The following is a 13,242-nucleotide window of genomic DNA, read 5'->3' as shown; positions in this document are numbered from 1 at the left end:
CAATATTTTCCGCTTATAGCAATTCACAAACTTATGTTCACTAACTACTACTTAGGCAAATTGATAAAGAGACGCATCTCTGTCACATGAAGGATCAAAATGAGCAAATATTGCAAAGAAGAATTGCAAACAATGCAAGAATGATAGAAAGATAGTTTGCGCCTACCTAATTCGCTATGTCGTAAGAGTCCATGAAAAGAACAAAAGGAAGAGGAGCTGTGTTTGTGAAGAAGAAGAGAAGGTGAAAGCAATGGAATCAGCCAAGCACAAAAAATTACACGCGCACACACATACTTTCTAGCCACGGCGTCTTCCACATAAAAACGCAAACAAACTGCATTGGAGGCTTTATATTAATTTGTGCTTTCAAAATTTAGCACACAGCACCTCGTTTTCATTAGTTGGATTAATTTAAATCGCAAAAATCACAATAATACCAAGCCATTCACTGAATTTTTACAAGCATGTAATATCTCCTTCTTTTGTCTGTGCTGGGAGCTGACGTCAGACTTGCCACCTAAGGCATTAAATTCGCCTTCGACTATGTTCTACCAATTTAGCTATGCGATTTTCCGCAACAACGTTGGTGAGAAATGGGGAATATCCATCATTTAATTTTTTATCCTTAAATGTTACTCTCTATAAATTTTGATAAATAGAAGAAGACATTGGCTTAGTTTAGTTGACACAAGTTCGTGAATTGCACACTCGTTACTGCAAACAACAAATATTGTAGACAGAAATAGAAATTATCGGATCGTTTAAAGTTAGGGAATTTCACTACTGATAAAAAAGAAATTCGAATCTATTAAGGGTTGTATCTCTAAATCAGCTAATTTGGTTTTTTTTCCCGTGCCCATGTTGCTGTCAGCATTGAATGAAACAAGGCGAATTAATTTCTTGTTTCTACTTTGCCAATACTTTGCTTTGACAATCAAACGTACGAAACATTGTTATTCGGCTATTGCCACCACCTTTAGTGAATGCGCCTTGTAAAAAAGGCTGCGTACGTCTTATATATGAACTTATTGGGAAATAATTTAATGGCAACAATGTAAAGCACAGGGTGTGCCAAGTGAAAAACATTTAACTGCCAGTTAATTTGACATTTGCGTCAAAACATAACCTCATATAAACAAAAGTTTGTCTGGTACATATTATACATTAATTTGCCGCTTAAAAGTGCAAATTCACTGAAAATTACCAACTAATTCAACAAAATGGCTGATAAACCAAAGGTGTGTAAAAAATATTCTTAACAATTTGTACGATTTAATATCAGTGTCTTGCAGTCGAGCGGCGGTAACGATGGCAAGGAGAAGCGACGCAAGGAATCTATCTTGGATCTTTCAAAATATTTGGAAAAGCAAATACGAGTAAAATTTGCTGGCGGTCGGGAGGCTTCTGGCATACTCAAGGGATATGATGCATTGCTCAACTTGGTCTTGGACAACACCGTTGAGTATCTCCGGGACGCGGACGAGCCATTCAAGTTGGCCGAGGAAACGCGTAGTTTGGGGCTGGTGGTGTGCCGGGGTACAGCGCTAGTACTTATTTGTCCGCAAGATGGTATGGAATCGATACCAAACCCATTCATTACACAGGATACGTAATGTGTGAAGGTCTGATCCCCTCTTTAGTAAAACACAGTACCTTTCGGTTTTTAAAAATTCAAGCCTTTTAATTTAACGAAAACTTTTTGCGTGCATACAACAAAACTTTGTAAAACATATGAAATGAAAGAACAAAATAGAATAGAATGATGAAGCGATGATAGAATTAAATTAATGAAAATAAATAAAATGTAAGTATTAAATTAGCAAAACTTATCTACACATTTAGTTTAATTATTTAAATTTTATGCTACAAATAAGTCTAATATTTTATAAGCGAATGGCAACAATGGGCGGTCTTCTATATTAATCCAAACCAAATTCGTTGCGTATCCAGGGATATTGCGTCGGACACTCACTGCAAGTGTATAAATAGCGGTCTTGCTGCAAAACACGGCTGCGCAACTTGCATGTATTTGGTATATTGCAAACCATTTCACGTGAATCGAGTTGGCGCGACTTACAACCCCAAGGCTCAAACGAGTTCAGCTGAATGCTTTGCGTTGGCTGACGCATCCACTGAATCGCTTGCTGATTTGTCACAAAATAGACATCTGGCAGCTTCTGTAAGTCGTCCACAAAACGCTAAATAAAATAATAATTACAATTTATTTGCAAGAACTTTATTATTATCGAGAATTTACCAAAAACGCTTGCAAGTAATCGTTATTCTTAAACCACGTTGCATGGAAATACAATCCAAAAGGCGCACGATTGGACAAATAATGTCGCTTAAAATTGTGCGTCAACATGCGGTAAACGTCTTCACCGCTCAAATGGGCTGGACAGCTATCGACCATACCACAAGTGAAGTCGCCCACTTCCAACTGGTTCATCACCATCTCCCAAATTCCGGGGTAGCTGCGAGACGGGCAATTCTGATTTATACCTGTGCAAGCATGGGGCATTTTATAGTCTAGAGTGTAGGGCCAAAGTGGAGGATTGCTAAATGGAGCCACCATTGAAGCATCATAAACGAAACCAAACTCTTTCATCATCAAGAATTGACGATTCCAACCGACGCGTAGAAATGGAACACGCATTCCACGTATATCTTCCATGCGTACATTTGCAAAACGATTAAGAATATTGGCTTGACCAACCATTTCGTCGAACCAATCTTCAATAGTGGCATTTTTCGACCACCACATCTCTGGGCCACGATGACTGTTGAAAATAATGCCAATGAATTTAAAAATAAAATATAAACATTTTCACATTATTGAATTATATATGTTCATATGTATGTTTATTATTCCTGTACATACGTTACTGAGTGCACTGCAATCTCGTGCCCATCATTCCATAACTTCTGCACAAACTGATAATTCGTAAACTGGTGTGAGACGTAAAATGTTGCTCTGATTGGGCACCCATTGGGGTTGCGTCTATTTGCCTTAAATAGCACATTTGTGAATAGATCGAAATTTTCAAAGTTAACTGCATCATCTGAAAATTAAAAACGACCCCCAGCGTTCAGCGAAACTAATTCTTATTTATACTTATAATTGATAGTTTTTTTCTTTTCAAAGCACTTTCACTTTTATTACTTACCAAATGTTAGCATTATCATTTGTGGCACCATAATTGGACTTAAACGGCCTGGTATTTGAGTGCCATCCTTGGAGCAAAAACAGTCAGGCAGCTGACAATTGCGAGTGTCGCAAGATTCAGCGGCATTTGGATCATTGCTCATGTCGCACCAGCCCTGCATATGTGGAACTTATTTAATTTTGTTACTTTTTCTATTAAAATTAGATATTTTTATACAGGACTTTTTATCTTTGCAAAATATACCTCATCTGACTCATCGGGACAGTCCACAGAGCCATCGCAAAAATATTCATTTGGTAGGCAGGTGCCATCGCCGCATCCTAAATGAGTTTTGTCCTCACAATCCGCGCTCTCAAGTAATGGTTTGGGAGCTTGTGTTTCTTAGAAATAATATTAAAAGAAGATGATATTAAATATATCACACTTATATATTATAGAAATAGATTAAATATATTTCTTTTTATATATTAAGCAATTTTTTTTAATCGTATGCAATTTCAGAATTTTATTTTTTACTCATTTATTTATTTATTTTTTTGCTTGCATAAAAAACATATTTAAATGAAAGCAATTGAAGCTTAACTTTATTTAAACATTGCTTTCTTTTATTTACAATAATTATATTATTTTATTTAAATAAATTAATTTTGGTTGGTTTTTTCTTGTGTTATATTATTTTATTTTATTTGAGGTTATGTATATTTTATTATATATTAATATTATTGTGTGCATTATAAATGCTGAGTGACATATTGTAAAGTTTTGACCTTTTATTTATTTAATTTTTTTATTTATTTATTTAATTTTTTTATTTATTTATTTTTTAATTGAATTTTTTTATACCTTAAGTTAAAAATTGTCACAAATTTAGGAAAATTTAACCACTTTTCTCCAAATTTAAACTTTTTAACCAGAATTTAGAAATTTTGAATTTGGTATAATAAAGTGCAAGTTAGCTGTTGATTTTTGTCATTTTTTTTTTTTGGACCGCGTTGAGGGTTTTCTGCCATATAAAAAATTGTCAAGCATTCGTTAGATGGAAGAAAATGCATAACACGGTCTCCTAAAAAAAAATGTCAAAAATCAAGGCGAATTTTCAACGACTTTAAAATGATAAAAAATTGAATAGGCTAAAAAACGACCAACATGTTTCCAAAAACTTTGACTTGAAATATTGATGATTTTTTTTTTTTAATTTTTTAAAATTATGTACCAAATTTTAAGCTTTAATGGTTTTTATTGTATTATGAACTATATTTTTATAAAAAAGAGTAAAAAATAAATAAAAATTCAAAACTTAGCAATATGTTCCGCTGCTATTATTGTGATCACGGCTGTACTTACTTTATTGTATCTTTTTTTATGCGTATATTTTATATATATAATTTATATGTATTTTTTGTAATATTTTATTTAGTTTTAAATTATTAATTGATCGTATTTTAATGTTTTTTCTATTTATAAGTTTTAATTTTCATATCATATATTTCTACAAATGCAATTTTTCACTATTCGCCATCACTTTATTTCTTACCCGCTGTGACGTCACAATTATCCACATTTTGCTTAAAATCACAAATTTGTCTGACAACATCAAATAGCAAGCCCTCCGAGCACTTAAACTCAAAGGCATCGCCGTCAAGGCATAGGAAATATTTGGAACATTCACTATTAGTCCAAACCTTATGGACGGGCCGATTCGGATCGCGATAGAAACGATCGTTTTTCAAGCACTCAATATTTGGACTTGTGTTGCGTTTAAATAAGTTGGACGCGTTTGCTAAAAAAAAAAAGGAAAACAATAAACATTAACTCATCTACAAATAATTTCATCCAATTATTGTGTTTTACCGAGCAGGTTTCTATTACGAGCACTAACGCACCATTACATAAATGGCACCTATACATGCATACACACATACATATTCACTGAATGACTAAAAAATTTATCCACAGAGAAATTGTAATTGAGGAAAATATCAAAACAAAAACAAAAAAAAATAGACGACGTGTTGCAATTACTTGCCTAGTTGTCCAGCACAAGCCGGTGTTGGACTCGCCGAGATGCATCCACAAAATATTTAAAGTATTAAAGCAGTGAAAACGTCATCAATGAGAAGGGGGTCAAAGAGCTGTTTTGTGTGAAAAGTCTTTTGAATGGCAAATCAAATGAGTATGAATGTGGAATTTTAACGATTTTCATTACGAAAGGCAAACAAGCAAAAATTAAGTAAATAATCGTAATGATGCAACGGAATAAAAAATGCAAAGTGCAAAACATACTCGTAAAAGTTCAATTGAAACTATAATACGAGTATGTTGTATCATCGCATGAGATTTGAAAGAAAAACTATGTAGTTGCAACAAAAGATCCATAAAACATTCCCAAACAAGTTTTGGCGATATTTGGTAGAGTAACATAGACCTGGCGGCTGTCCCGGTTGCGAGCAAAATGATGATGAAGTTTTTGTAGTTTATTGTCTAAAAAGTAAAGTAATAAATTAAACAAAATGAAAACCTTTTTAATGAATTTTTGTAACCGAGTTTATTTGAATTAAGCAGGTCATAATTCTAACACAAAGCAATGCACATCAACTGGTTGCACGGAGCTTTACTCCTTTGTGACAGTTCTGCAGAAACCGAAACAAATATTAAGCCTCTATTGGACACCTTTTTTAAAGCCTACAGTTGAACACCCGGGTCTAACCTTTTTTCGTGCTGTTCAAGGATATTTTTTAAAAGGTTATGCCCATAAGCCGATAGAAAATTAAATTTTAGGAAGCTACCTGGAAACTCAAGTCGTTAGCTATAATATAAATAAGTCAAATTGACGTCCAAAGTCAAAAAAGTCTGGCCAGAAAATCCCCGGGTGCGCAACGGAGGGTGAATGAATTCCATTCATCATCAAAATTTCGAGCGTAACTGTCCCAGTTTGTGCGACGGCATTAAATATGTACATACTCGCATGTGCGTATAAGTACATCTGCATATGGCCTGTAGTTATCTTGATGAGCAATGAAACCGTTCGTTTTGATGAATTCTAGTCGCTTAAATTCAACTTCTTGCTTAATAATTGTTGGTAGTAGCAATTAGAGTCACTTGTTTGGCCAAGCAGGGATAGGCAGCTCTCGGAGAGAAAAAGAGCAAACCACTTCACTGCGGTTCCCCAGCCTAAAATTCATTTTCCCCTAATTCTTGAAAACTCTGCAGAAGTCTGACTGTCATGGAACGAGGTAAATAAATTATAGTGTTAACAGAAATGACGAATGCAATTTGACGAACTCTATTGCGTCATTAAGAACATTTATTGAAATTTGAGGGGAACGGGAAAGTGTTTATTTTAATAATTTTTCACTAGTTGATTCTTTTGGCGATTTTTTCTACGACTATTGATAATCAATTCATTCGAAAACGTATCGTATCTCATCTTTCAATGCAGAAGTGTTTTTCTTCTTCCCTTCCAATAAACTTAATAGAAAAATAGCAATTCATAGTGCTGTGGTACGAGTTGTGAACATTTTTTCCGCATTACTCTATTGCTTAGCTGCATAAGAACAAGAAATTCTCCTCAATGTATAAACGTGTCAGCTGTCAAATTAATATGCTAAATTCAAAATTAGCACCCGTTATATTTCACGATATTATGTATATGCATATGTATGTATATGTATAAATGTATGTATGTATGAATGTATATGATTTGCATCCTCCTATTTTTCAGAACATTTTAAAGAATCTGATATTAACGCCAAGTAATATATTAATTCAAATCGTTTTATAATAACCGGATGTCGCATTTGTAACAGTTTAATTTAAATGCAATATTATATAAATAATTTATTGGGTTGTGAAATTACTATTTTAGTGGATTTTACGAACAAAACACCAACCGAATACCAATTTCGAACGCGCTATGCCAGTAGTTATACAAGCACATGTACACATTCACATACATAAATTCACATTCACAACGCAGGGACACGCATACGCCGCGCATGGCTTCTTCCACTTTCGCATGCACCTTAATAAACCGCATTGCGATAATGAACACAAATATATGTACGTATGTATTATATGTAGTATGTGTGCGTATGATGTATTCAATGAATTTTATAATAGTGGAGAAATTACCAAATTGTTTGGCATCCAAACTTGTTAGCAAAACAAATGCCACAAACACAAAACATCGCAAAATGGTAGTAGACCTTATGGGAGGTTTGGTGAGCGTTACACACCGCCAATCAATAGTTACCAAAGCGTCACTCACTTCATTATCATCATCATTATCGATAATTTGGTTGTGAACATCATCAATAATATTATCATGCGCGACCTTGATTGTATTACTATTTGGAAAGCTTTTTTGCGATAACATTTTCCTTACGAGGTCATCACCATCGATACAACTAAATTTGAAACCTGTTCGCAGCACCACTTTTCACACAACAAAGTACGTAATTGTTTTACCACTTTTTACCGATTCACTTCCGGACACGAATTTATTTACTTTTTACAACTTTTGTATACAACCGATCACTTGGAGACGCGCACGACAACTAAAAGTTGCGCGCTGGTGATGTTGAATATTTATAGCTGTGCATCTTGCATTGCGATCAATTGGTTGTTGAGTGAAGCAAGCTTTCACCATTTCTCCTCTTGGTCCATCGGTCCATTGTGCAAAGACAGTGAGAATGCGAGCAAAGCCACAGCAACAACTACATTAACAATGAGAGTTCGTGCAAGATTCACTTTTACTATCGTTGATGAATAACGATGAGAGAAGAAAGGAAACACGCAATGTCTTTTATCAGGACCAGAAATAACGAATAATAAAGATATTAAAATATGTATTTAAATTTGAGATAAACGTAAAATTATTATTTTTTAACATTACCATGATCGTTCTGATAGCATAGACTCGATTGTCATTGGAAGGGCTGTTTGTTTAGTTTTCATTCTCAGCTAATTCCTCCTGATAGAGTACAAAAAAGGTCTGGGTCTCCTTGAGTATCAATACATTTAGCATGAGAAGCAAGAAAGTACGAAAAATATAATCTGGTGTTGGTCTGAGGGACGCGCAACCTACTCTTATGACAAAGTATACCAGTGGTAACATCTCTTAACGCGAAAAATAAAAGAGTACTCGGAGAAATAAACGAAATTTGCTGGTTTTGCATTATCAAGTGATGGAATATCCTTTCGAAATGATTTTGCTGCAATTTGATTACATTTTTTTAATTTCCGGTCAATACATCAAATATTGAAAATGCAAGTACGAAAAAGTCTCTTTTATTGTTAGGGCATGTGAAGGGGTTAATTTTTGTGTAGCTTCGTGGTTATTGAGCCCACTACACTATTTTGATCTTAGTTAGACTAGAGTAATCCTTATATTTCGAGGTTGTTTTCTTTTATAGCGGCTGCCGCCCTAGTAAACTAGCCCTGTCTAGTGAACAGTATATACCCTACACTGACGGAGCTTTTATTACTGCTACAACAACAACAACATAGAAGTTTCTGCTAGAATGCTAGCATGTCTTTATCCGGGATAGAAACCTACATACCAAATGACATAGTTATAAGTTCATCACATATTGATTACTTTTGACTATTTTTTTAAATTTTGTTTTGACTATTAATTTTGATTTAATTTGTATAAAAATATACTTCATTCTATAACAAGAAACCATACACATGCATAAATCCAAGCTTCAAACTTTCTGCAAAATTTTTAAACTTTCATCCAAATGCAACATTTACCAAAATAATTAATTCCCGAAAATGCTAAGAATGACATTTTTTTTAAATAAAAGACTGAATTGATAACAATTCAAATTGATAACAATTCAATTCAGTCTTCGTTTATGAATCATGTAGTAATAAATAAACTAATAAATATTTCTGTAATAAATAAATAAATATTAATATATTTTATTAATAATAAATTAAGAACCTTTACTTTGTAGCAGCTTACTAAACCCTGTCAGTGCGATGTAGTTACCGGTCGTCTTCGTTTAACTCATCTAACAGGAAACTAAGAGAACGTGTTGTTTCGACAGGTTGGGTCCAGCCGGATAGCAATAGCAATACATTCACAAGTTTTTACTAATAAATTCACAACTCTCTCTTTGCCTTAGTTATTGTTGTAGCAGCATAAACATTCCCCATACATATACGGGGAATGCTGCTGAAGTGACAGTCCTTTCCGGATATACATAAATGCCTACGTTTTTCCAAGACAGTAAATTTGGCAAATAATTAGTTCTTACTAAAAGGCGGAAAAATCTATTTCAATTTGGAGATTTGGTAAGTGTTATTCAAATATTATTATAATCTACGCTTCACTCAAATGTAAACCCAAACAAATCGAAGTCAGAGCAAGTATTTTTTACGAAACGGCACTAACGGCGATCACATAAAAGATAATTGTTTTTATATCCGACTGGACGCCTACATTACACAAAATATTTCGCTTTTTTGGTACGCTTTTAAAAGTACGTTCACATATGCATTAATTACCAATAAATCCCCAAAGTTAATCTACCCGTTCACATATGGCAGATTACCTGCAAAATTGACAATTAACTGTCAATACTGTTGTGAAAGGTTTGTTTTCATAGAAATTATTTTGGTGAAATATTTCGGTGTTTTTGGTTTGTTTAATTCTTATTAACGATATGAAGAAAAGACAAGGAAAAGCAATTGCTAATTTAAATGTGAAATTGCCTGCTAAAAAACAGTTGGAGAAAATCCGTAAACGATATTTACTGAGGTTTCAAAAATTATGACAGCAATACACATTCCAAGTTCAATATTACATTTTATAATAAGGACACTGGCTTATGGACAAACGTTTTTTTTTCTATTATATGAATGCATAATTAATAATACCTTACAAACATTTTATTTAGTTTTTACATTGACGGTTTTCTTTACACGTGTAAATTTAACGATCTATTACATAGAAAACACAGGGTTGTATGTAAAAAAGTATTGTTATTATCTAGGATTATTTTATAATCTCAGATTTTGTGAGAGAAATTTTTTATGGGAAATGTCGCTTTTTAATTACGGACTGGGAGTTAAGCACGAAAAAGTAGATCATCTACTTAAATGTGAATGTATTATAACGCATTTTTTCAAATGTCTTCATAGCATTGCCTAGCCCAAGGAATAAGAATGTGAGAACTTTAACTATATATAACTTCACTATGATACACAATGCAACCAAAATTCTATAGGAAATACATATATATTTTATTTACAGCACTGAAGGGCCTAGTAGCCAGTGTGCTAATTAAGTTAGGGTTATATTGAATATATCTCCTAACAATAATAATAATAATAATTTTATTTACACTTACGTAAATACGTACGTACGCTCTTTTAAGTAAACATTTTCGTAAAATTATTCTGAATTTTTTCAGGTGTACTTTTGTTTCCGATCTGGCTAACCTCTTTTTCCACGTGAGAATAAATTTGACATTTCGAGTGAAACGTTGTCTTGTTTACTAGCTACTTATTACTACGGCATAATTGCAAAATATAATTTTAAATAAACATGGGAAAACAGAATAATTATGGCCAGGGTGGTGATGGTGGTAGATATAGACGGTTTGGTGGTACTGGCTCCTTAGGTAATTACGATAGAGGCTCTGGGCATCGTAATTTACCCAACGATAATCGTCGTTCTGGTAACTGGGGCGGTGGGGATTTCCGTCGATCATTTGATAACAGCGGGAACAGCGGCAACAATAACAACTATGGCGACAGCAACATACCTCCTCTTATTAATGAGGATGATAATCGGTTTCAGAAATTCCGGGATCAATCTGCCCAAGATAAATATAGGGGTAGACAAGGTCGTAATCGTAATCGTAATCAGCGTAGCGGAAAGCAAAATTACGGAAAGAACGCAAGAAAAGACAGTGCAAATTGGCATGGGGATCGCAATGGTACTGCAGCTTTGCAAAATGAACCACAACAAGATTACTCACAAGCATTGCCGGCATCAGCACCGGCACCGGTACCAGTTGCTCACTTATCACAGCAAGTGCCACCAGTGCCGGAGCATGGCACAAGTTCACCCGCTGTGCCGCCGCCAATTCAAAATGATTTACCACAAAAAACTGAGTTAAACGAAAATAGTCCTATAATAAAGAATATAAAGCAGGAAAGAATCGAGGCAAAGGATATTAAACAAGTTGCTAAACCACCAGCGTCTTCATCAAGTTCTTCCGAATCAAGCGAAAGTGAGAGTGAGAATGAACCACCAACCAAAACTGTTCAAGAAGTAGTTAAATCAAATTTAGTGAAGGTGAAACAAGAAACCACTGGGAAGCCAACCCAGAGTAGTGTCAAAAACCCACCGACTTCTTCAAGCTCTTCATCTTCGTCGGAGGAAGGCGATAGTAGCGATGAAAGTACGGAAAAAAGTAAAGTCTCAAGTAAGCAAATTAATAAAATAATTAAAAAGGATGGAAAGAAGCCGGAGAAGAAAAAACAATTGTCGGAAGAGGACTTGATTTGTCTCGGCAAATTAGAGAGAAAGTTTGTTATCGAAGATGACGCTTCCGAAGATGCCTATGTATCAATGGAAAATCAGGGCGCTACCTCAAAAAGTCAATGTTTGATATGTGACAAGCAGGTAGGATATAATTTTCTTATTATATTAGTTAGTTATTTACATATGTAATAAATATAAAATTAATTTTCATTCTAGGGACATACCGCCTTCGAATGTCAGATGATTTGCAAAAATTGTTCAGCACCCTATCACAATATGAAGAGTTGTCCCAAGCCCGTAAACTTATCAACAATGATGCAGTCCTTTATGGAGTTCTGTATGGGGCAAATGAGTCAATTCAATCCTGAAAAAAAGTTCACATTACCATTAAATAAAAGTAATATTCCAAATGAGAACATTTTGCCAACAGAAAATTTGCAGATTGGTAGTGCAGTGCAAAGCAAAAAAAGCAAAAAAAATGCAAAATCAAAAGAGCCACCAAAAAAGGTAGCAAAAAGAAAGCGCAGGTACACTTCTAAATCCAGTGACGAGGAGGAAGAAGAAGATGATGATGAAACAGAAGAAGAGGAAAGTGACTCAAGTGAAGAAGTAGTCAAACAAAAAATAAAAAAGAGACGCACAAAAACACCTGCTGTGGTAGACACGCCCGACTATGGAATTCCGTTTGTACCTCCGTTTTCATCTTTTCCTGGTTTCGGTGCTACAGCAGCTACCTATAACCCATTATTGCTAGGTCAGCTCATGCAAAGTGGAGTCTTTGGAACACCGAAAAAACTTCAATAAGATATATCGATTAATAGGAACGTACATGTAAACAATTTACAAATGTTGTTCCTCGACATTCTTAAACAGAGGAACAAAGGATCCGTGGACTTATAGCCTCGGCAAATATTTCGGGAAAAAGTATTTTTCTAGGGAATGTTTATGCTGTATATATCAGGCAATTCTGCTTCACTATTGAAGTAAAAAGTTCTGATAATTCTTCGCGTTATCTTGATGATGAAATTAAACTCTATTTAGATTAAACATTCGCCACTTTTAAGAAAATGCTCGATAGTCCCAATGGTCAGAACTTTTTACTTCACCCAACATTAAATAATGAAGTTTAGACTTTAAGAAGTGTAGCTTTTGAATTACTGATTTTAAGTTGTAGAAACATTTTTAAAACATTATACTTTAAAAAAAACAAAAAAAAAGGTTATAAAGCAACCACACAAGAAAACCTTTAGCTCGTAAGAAACGCAATGCACGCATGTAATATGAGGCAAAAATGTACATATGTATACTCGTAAATACATGAAATAAGTTTAAAAAAATCGAGTTTTCATCATTATAACTTTGAATATTTAAAAGTTTTCTAATTTATCAATTTATAAGAGTTTTTTATATCGAACTTAGCACGCTTAGCATGCGTGTGCGTCACGAGGGCGATGCGGAACTGCCATACAGCTGCGATGGTGATGCTTGAGCTGATGCCGCTTCATATAATTGTTGAGCAATCAGCCAAGCGCACCCTGCTGAATATTACCAAGGAAGGCTTCGGGAGAGGAA

The 13,242-nt window shown here is 34.3% G+C and overlaps 3 protein-coding genes across 3 annotated transcripts; 2 read left to right on the top strand and 1 right to left on the bottom strand.

The window, feature by feature from the left end:
• Nucleotides 1-1,093: 1,093 nt before the first annotated feature.
• On the top strand, nucleotides 1,094-1,771 carry LOC128864324 (U6 snRNA-associated Sm-like protein LSm7). Its single transcript, XM_054103933.1, has 2 exons — nucleotides 1,094-1,238; nucleotides 1,293-1,771. Exons 1-2 carry the CDS (start codon nucleotides 1,221-1,223, stop codon nucleotides 1,611-1,613), a joined length of 339 nt encoding a protein of 112 aa, XP_053959908.1. The 5' UTR covers nucleotides 1,094-1,220; the 3' UTR covers nucleotides 1,614-1,771.
• Nucleotides 1,772-1,801: 30 nt separating this feature from the next.
• On the bottom strand, nucleotides 1,802-7,857 carry LOC128864323 (chitin deacetylase 1). Its single transcript, XM_054103932.1, has 7 exons — nucleotides 7,299-7,857; nucleotides 4,702-4,947; nucleotides 3,411-3,547; nucleotides 3,168-3,321; nucleotides 2,882-3,062; nucleotides 2,258-2,780; nucleotides 1,802-2,198 (listed from the first exon to the last, which is right to left on the bottom strand). Exons 1-7 carry the CDS (start codon nucleotides 7,540-7,542, stop codon nucleotides 1,920-1,922), a joined length of 1,764 nt encoding a protein of 587 aa, XP_053959907.1. The 5' UTR covers nucleotides 7,543-7,857; the 3' UTR covers nucleotides 1,802-1,919.
• Nucleotides 7,858-10,647: 2,790 nt separating this feature from the next.
• Nucleotides 10,648-12,944, top strand: LOC128864266 (protein mushroom body miniature). The gene is made up of 2 exons (XM_054103839.1): nucleotides 10,648-11,811; nucleotides 11,887-12,944. The coding sequence occupies exons 1-2, from the start codon at nucleotides 10,726-10,728 to the stop codon at nucleotides 12,472-12,474; spliced, it is 1,674 nt and encodes a 557-aa protein (XP_053959814.1). The 5' UTR covers nucleotides 10,648-10,725; the 3' UTR covers nucleotides 12,475-12,944.
• The last annotated feature ends 298 nt before the right edge of the window (nucleotides 12,945-13,242 follow it).

The sequence above is a fragment of the Anastrepha ludens genome, chromosome 5 (genome assembly GCF_028408465.1).
Source record: "Anastrepha ludens isolate Willacy chromosome 5, idAnaLude1.1, whole genome shotgun sequence".
In the NCBI taxonomy this organism is placed as follows: domain Eukaryota; kingdom Metazoa; phylum Arthropoda; class Insecta; order Diptera; family Tephritidae; genus Anastrepha; species Anastrepha ludens.
The sequence above is the reverse complement of the archived record's forward strand: the minus strand, read 5'-3'. Positions and strand labels throughout refer to the sequence as shown.

Coding starts and splice junctions, on each gene's coding strand:
- LOC128864323 (XM_054103932.1), bottom strand. CDS start 7,542: ATGTTATCGCAAAAAAGCTTTCCAAATAGTAATACAATCAAGGTCGCG. Junction 3,322..3,410: donor GTCCCGATGAGTCAGATGAG/GTATATTTTGCA, acceptor CCACATATGCAG/GGCTGGTGCGACATGAGCAA. Junction 2,199..2,257: donor ATTACTTGCAAGCGTTTTTG/GTAAATTCTCGA, acceptor TATTTTATTTAG/CGTTTTGTGGACGACTTACA.
- LOC128864266 (XM_054103839.1), top strand. CDS start 10,726: ATGGGAAAACAGAATAATTATGGCCAGGGTGGTGATGGTGGTAGATAT. Junction 11,812..11,886: donor GTTTGATATGTGACAAGCAG/GTAGGATATAAT, acceptor TTTTCATTCTAG/GGACATACCGCCTTCGAATG.